This window comes from Chelonoidis abingdonii, chromosome 3 (assembly GCF_003597395.2).
Source record: "Chelonoidis abingdonii isolate Lonesome George chromosome 3, CheloAbing_2.0, whole genome shotgun sequence".
Classification (NCBI taxonomy): Eukaryota; Metazoa; Chordata; order Testudines; family Testudinidae; genus Chelonoidis; species Chelonoidis abingdonii.
Window position 1 is genome coordinate 14174755 of NC_133771.1, and position 7098 is coordinate 14181852.

The 7098-nt window shown below is 47.4% G+C and overlaps 1 protein-coding gene across 1 annotated transcript in view; it reads right to left on the reverse strand.

Moving 5' to 3' along the window:
* Positions 1-4155: 4155 nt before the first annotated feature.
* The window catches only part of CENPQ (centromere protein Q), a 12440-nt gene continuing 9497 nt past the window's right edge, over positions 4156-7098 (reverse strand). The window contains exons 5-7 of the mRNA XM_075063503.1: positions 5201-5320; positions 4880-4957; positions 4156-4381 (exon numbers count right to left, since the gene is read on the reverse strand). Coding sequence (XP_074919604.1) covers positions 4253-4381; positions 4880-4957; positions 5201-5320 — 327 coding nt within the window. The 3' untranslated portion in view covers positions 4156-4252. The remainder of the gene's footprint in view (positions 4382-4879; positions 4958-5200; positions 5321-7098) is intronic.

Sequence of the window (7098 nt, forward strand, 5' to 3'; positions counted from 1 at the left end):
CTAAAGTCCAGGTCTGGGACTGGAGGCTAGATTACCACAATGGCAAGAAGATCAAGTGATTTCTGGATCTCAGGAAAACACCATTTATTCCCAGCTCCTAAATGGGGGGCGGGGCTTACCTAGTCCTTGACCGATTGGGGCCCAGCTTGCTGCTATAGGAAAGTGGAGAGTGAAAATGGGTTCACTGCATGCAAATAAAGGGCACAGAATAGGGATTAAGAATGGGGATGCATAAATTATGTTGCATGCATCTTACAGGTGGACCCACGAAGGGAAACCAAGGACTTCCTGGCCTGGGATGAAACAATTGTTGCTGTTAATATAACCCTACAGGTATTATGGATGCCAAGAGGGGAAAATCCTGATCTAAGCTGGCAGCAGCTTGGAGCCAAAATACTTCCTGACAGGCAAACATGTGGGAGCAGGTGCAACTGGTGCTTTTAGTGTGTCCTTTCAGTCCATGACATAGGTGGTACAGCCCCCCAGAATGGTAGGTGGACTGGGTGCACCCCCAACTGCAGCACATACGTAGAAGGGTTGACGCAACAATTTAATTGGTGGATGAGGGGACACACATGGAATGGTTGCCGGAAAAGGAATTTGTGGGCAGCAGGAGCCACAGGGTTAGATGTATGGAATCTGGGGGATAGTTGGTTAACCAAGCAATTGATAAGCTAAGATGTGAAATTCCAGCAGCAAATCCACGAACTACTGGCACAACAGCTGTCTGCAATTGCAACGAGGTGGAAGAGGGCAGCAGAGGTGAACCTGCGGTTAACTCAATGGACAGGAAACCTTGTGACATGGGTAAGGGGTGGCTTCAAAAGGCTAACTTGGGCAGGGGAGGTGGTGTGTATGGGAATGCAAAATGCTCAACTGTGGGGCTAGCACTTTGTAATAGTTAGTGTGGTACCTTGAAATGGAACAAACTAAGGTGGTCCCAATAAGTCCTATGGGAATAATGAGACTGGGAAGAGCTTGCTGGGACTCACTGGGGGATAGATGGGGAGGATGGAACGGTGTAAGTTGGACAATAATTCAGTTAAGTAATTGTCCATAGAAAATATCTGGATGTGCCCCTCCCCGATGGCCATGGAGGAGCAGACCCAATGGCCTGTTGCAAGGAGTGGACAATTGGGTGTAATGTATTGGATATAGAGTGTTCTGCTGGGAGTGTGCCTAATTCTGCAATGTAACACTTAAGAGTACAAGTGCACTAGCATCTGGCACAATTAGGCACATTTATATTCTGCCAGCGGGACTTTGGTGCACAAATGGATCTGTGGAACTCATTGCTGTGGACAATCAAAGCAGTGCATACTACCTGCTTCCATACCAAGTGGTCGAGCTGGTTTGGACAATACCCCATTTCTCTGTGGACATTCAGTGGATTCATGATATAGACAAAGGCAAGCAAAACCTGCAGGACCAGCTTGATGCAACTGCCACCAATTAAACACATTAAAAATATATACTCCAGAAGGGTGTTAAAAGGATCTTGCCCCTCTGAAAAGAGGGAAAAGCAGTGTTTCTGGTAGTGGCCCAGATGTTGGACTATATTACAATGGTCAGGGCTGACCATATTACCGTGGATTATTGTGGCTATTGGCTTATTGTTAAGTGTGCTAATTTACTGTGGTGGTGAAGAGGGGCACAGACTGACAAGGTACAACCACTAATTGTCACATAAGTAATGTAAATAGTCCTCCACCAAAGTGTAACAGATAACTTGGACCCAGCCTTCTCGGGCCCGTTACTAGGGGGAGTCTGATGCACTCATTGGAATATACGTGCAGTATGTCCATACGAGGAAAAGTGCAGGGAGCAGTGGGGCAACTGTAGCATCGGCACATTCCATCCTGATACCTGGGCCTATCAGGAAATATGCTGCCACATATCCTATGCTTTTCCTGGGATACCGGGGCAGGAGAGTCCCAAAAGAAAATAAAGGGGTGCAGTGCTAGTATGTAGGTCTGTTTGTTAGCCTGGGCTAGAATTTTGTGTTATACTCTTATACTAAAGTGTGTAAATAAGGGACAAAGACACTATGATGTTACTTCTGCCTCGTCAGATGGATTTGTCAGTACAGTGGGAACAGATATGAGCCGTTAAAGTGTTACTTGAGAGCACACTTTAAGATTGCCTCAACCCCTATCTCATGGCAAAGTCAAGCAACCAGCTGGGAGATGCCAAGGGGCTTGGGTGGGGGTGGTATAAAAGACCAAACAAACGCCCATCCCTGACCAAAGCATCACCTCACTCTTTACCCCTCCCATGGGGTGCAAAAGGGGTAGAAGATCCCAGGCCAAAATGGAACATAACCTTATGTTGTAAGGGGTGGGACTGTGGGCATGCACTGCAGGTATATTTGGGCCCGCTAAGAAAGATGAGGTGGGAAGGGGGACATGGGGTAAATGCTCTGCAGGGCTGGAGCTGGGAACAGAACACTGCAAAACAAACTCTGCTGGTGTGTAGAGCTATGGATATGTTTGTTTGGAACTAATCCCCATAAACATTGAATTGTCTGCAATTTGGACTTCTGGTCATCTGCTCTCTGTCTGTGTGACAAGAACCAGAAGAGAGGGTGAAGGGAAAGCCCTCTAACAGGCAATCTCTATACACCCGAGACCTCTTCCTGCACATGCACTCCCAGGGGGAGCGTTCCTTTCTCTAACAGACACACCCTTCTACACTCTTTTGCCTAGTGCTATTGGCTGAGTCAGGCCCTAATAAAGAGGTGATAAAGCACAGAGTAGCACTTAGTAGAAGAGAAGATCAAGAGATTTAAAGGGTTGGAATTCTGTCTCTCCACATTGCTTTTCTTTCATTGCTCAGCTGGATCAGTTTCCTCTGTGCAGGAGAATATCTCTGTTTAGTTCAGGTTGTTCATTCCTACAGGATATGAAAATGACAGAACTGTTTGAAACATATCTATTCCATTAATGTTCAGGCTATGCAAATTTTGGACAAAGCAGATGATTAAATGATATCAACATGGCAAGACTGAATGTCTCATTGCGAAAGTATGAGGCCTCAGGCTGGTGCCTTACATTCTTTGACCTGCCTCTTAAAGCTTCTTTTTCACCTTGCCTTGGGCAGCCCAGAGCCCTTTGAGTCCCGGCTGCGGCTCCAGCGGATGGGCTGGGGCTGGGATGTAAAGGGCTCGGGCTCCCCTCAGCGGTAGGAGCTCTGGGCCCTTTAAATCCCTCCACCAGCCCCGCAAAGCTCTGGGTTCCCCCAACTGCCGGAGCCCTGGGACCTTTAATTTGCCCCTGAGGGCTCCCAGCCACCTCTTCAGCCTGGAGCCCCTGGCTGATTTAAAATCAAGTATCACCTCCCCACCCCCAACCTTCCTTTTTGGCCCACAGCTGTTTTGGTGGGGCGGCGCTGGGGAAGGAGAGTTTGTTGCTGCAGGGCTGGGTGGCGCTGGGATGGGGTGTTTCCGTGGGGCCGGGAGGTGCTGGGGGAGGTGTTTCTGCAGGGCCAGGGGGTTTCAGCCCTCAGCTGTTTTCTTTGAAGTAATGTGGCCCTCGCCGCTTTACGAGTTCTGCAGGCCTGGTGTAAGGAATACTGTCCAGCTGATCAAATGAAATGTTGATTCTTTAACTTCAGGTTATCACATAGGTGTTTTGCTTTACATTTAAAGACAGATCTAACTTTCTTGAAAAGGGGGTATTTATTGTGGCTTAGCAACTATTCTTTAAATAAAATATCTATTATATCATTCAACTTCAAATAGGATTTAATTTTCTCTTTAGAGTGAATGTTGAGTCCATAAAGCGAATATAGTCATATCTCTGGCATGACAGGCCTAATATAATGAAACAATCCTAATTTTCCAAAAGAAAAGAAAAGAAATCCAGACCTTTTAATGCAATATTAGAGCTAATGGAATCTGCTGTTTGTCAGTCAGTTCTCTGAACCACAAAAAAATGTTTGAAAATGGAAAATATCAGCCATAACCCAGTTTATTAATAGATAATATATACACTATTTAAAAGTGCTCCTTTTCTGGATGAGCTAGGTTCTATATGTCTGGTCTTTAAGCCAGTGAAAAAGCAGCATGTCACTAATGTCCCACTGGGCAACGATCAATATATTGTGCCAATATCTGGCTAATAAAAGATTGACTAATAGACACTTGGTGATTGCAGAAGGCAAGTCTTCAGAAGCAAAAAACATTGTCACAGGATCAACACCTGCTGGACCATGAAATAAAGCCTGCCTCAGCATAACTTCATGTACAGATTCCTCAAAGGGAGTCCACCTTCTCATAGGCCTGTTCAAGGAGGGTCAACATGTTCTTCATCTCAGGTGAGTGCTGGATGGTGCTTAGGTCCTTCAGAATACCTTTCTGGTCTTGGATTTTCAGAATCTCCTCCTGCAGACGGAAGAAAGGAAGGAAAATGGAGAATGGGTGATAGAAATACAAGACATATCCATTTCACTTAAGGCATGTCTACAGGGAGCAACACTGCGCACTACGGGAGTGCGTTTCAGACATTACCCCCCCTCTCCCAGTGCACATTGCTGCTATGTGTAGACAAGCCATTAAGGGTCCAGGAGAAATTCCATCCAATAAGACTTTATTTCCAGTGCAGTTCCAGCTGTCAACAAGGTGACATGAGGATAGTGATCCTTAACACTTGGATGGAAATATCTCACAAAGGACCATTTAATAAACTTCTCTCTGTGATCAGGGATAGGCAAACAGTTCTTATTCAGAGTATTTTACAGACTGTTCAAACACAAACACGTTGCTCTGCCCAGGAGAGGGGAAATGCAGATAGTTCCTGCTAGAAAGGGCAATGTGGTTTCTGTTGTCTCCTCCTAATTGTCTGGAAGGTCTCTGAAAACATGGTGCCCTGTCCCTGCTCACCTGCAGAATGGGTGCTGTTAGGCTGTGCTTTGGGAGTTCTGGAAGACTGAGGACCCCTGTACCATTTTTCTGGAACAACTAGAGAAGCAACAAAAATGAAATGTGATCACAGGTGCAAACAGATTATTTACGGCCACTATCCTCCTAATTTCTTAGTCCTGAAAAACAGAAATCCTGATGTTTAGAAATCCTTGAAAATGCACACACCTAATGCCAGGTGTGTCTCTCCTACACAAGGCCCTCTGCTGAGAGATCATGTACTGGTTGGTTCCAGAAACATGCCCTCCTGGCATCAATGTAGCAAATCTTGTTATAAGATACCTTCTTAGCCTTGTCCTCAGCTTCCTCCAACCGGTTCCTGAGAGTCTGGATTTTGTCCTGCAGGCTCTGAATATTCTCGTCTGTGTTCTCGGCAGTCTGCACAACTGTGGTTATTTCTTCCTGGGTTAAAATGAAAAGAACAGAACAAATACATTTAAAAATGGTTTATATGCAAAACATTGTGGTAGAGTCCCACCGAAACTGACCCATCTTTAACTTTCCTGACAAACACGGATGCTCAAGAAAGAACCAAAGAACAAGAAATCAATAGAATTAAAGGACCGAAGTCTCGTCTATCACCTGACAGCATTTGTATGAAGAAATGAAACAGCTCATTTATGACATGGCCATTGATCTCTGTCTATGAACAAGAAGCTTGGTGTAGTGAGGCCGTGTGGCTCCCTGCCACCCCAGAGAGGGACAATCCCTTCTGGACACCGGAGTGAGTGGAGCTAGGAAGCTCTAAGCTTGCCCCTCAGAGGGTCAGACGGTGCCCTGGAAGTACAAAGGATCAACCTCAGAACTCACTGGAGAGACAGCCACTGGGGAGGCCAACTGCCTCCAGCCTGGCCCGCGACTGGGACGCCCCTGCAGTCCTAGGTACACCCAAAGACTGGCCTGCCCTGCCCCACGCCCGCTACCCAGAGGAGTTACTGGATCTGCCTCTCGCCAACTACCCCAAGGAACCCATGGCGCTGGACCCCCCAGGGGACACCACCATGACCCAGGTACCATGAGAGGGGGCTGGAAGTAGCCCAGGGGCAGCTGAGCCTAGTCTGGCTGCAACACTGCCAGAGCCCATGTCAGCGTGTTGCGGTCAGGATCCCCACTGACACAGCACTGGGTCTTCTGCTGCTGCTAGGGTCCCGCGCTGGGACCCAGTGGAGTGGGAGGGTCTGTGTCCCCCAGCCATCCAACTCGCGGAGCAGTCTCCCCCTCTCCCAGGTCGCTTGGAGGCCTGGGCTCATTGCTACTGTTTGCATTGCTACTGCTCAGCCCTGCCTGAGAGCCTGAGCGCCTGACGCCTTGTTGACCGGCCCTGACCCATGGCTACTGTTTGCATTGCTATTACTCAGCCCTGCCTGAGCGCCAGACTCATTGTTGCCCCATCCTGACCCACGGCTTGGACTTATTGCTACTGTTTTTGTTACTATTGCTTAGCCCCTGCCTGAGGGCCTGAGCGTCTGACTCACTGTTGTCCTGCCCTGACCCAGGGCCTGGACATATTGTGCTTATTTCAGTTGCGGCAAGGGCCGCCAAAGCAGACTCCCGTGGCCAGACTAATTCCCTCCAGGACATCAACAGTGCATAGTGAGGCAGTATGGCTCCCCGCTGCCCCACCGAGGGACGAGCCCCAGCTAACCTCTTTACACTTGGATTCAATTCAAGCATGGAATTAAGACTCCAGTCCCACCTTCTCCCAGTCCCACAGCTGCTCTTCTGTTAGAAACAGCTTGACTGGATGAGACAAATAAGCCAGATTAAGCTCCTGTTAAAATACCATGATGAAAGCATCTACGTGAACTCTTCCAGGGGAACCAGAGAGGAAGACAAATGCTCTGAGAAGTTGAAAATGATATTTTAAATAATATTTGTGTAATAGAATGTCAGGTTCTACGCAGAGATGTTGAGTTTTTTTGCTGACTCAATGACAGACAGACCAGGTGGCTCTTATTATCTCCAATTCAGAAGGAGGTTATTTCTGCCTCAGAAAGAAACTCAAAGGGGGGAACTCCCTCTGAACAACCAGCTCAGGGTTATGTTTTGATGTTGCCACTTAAGTAAACCACAAGAACAAAACCCTGGAAAGGGGAAGTTTGAAGCAGATAAAGTGTGAGAGGCACAGGCACGGACTGGCACCTACTTACATTGTAATTTTTCTTCACTGTCCATTCTCT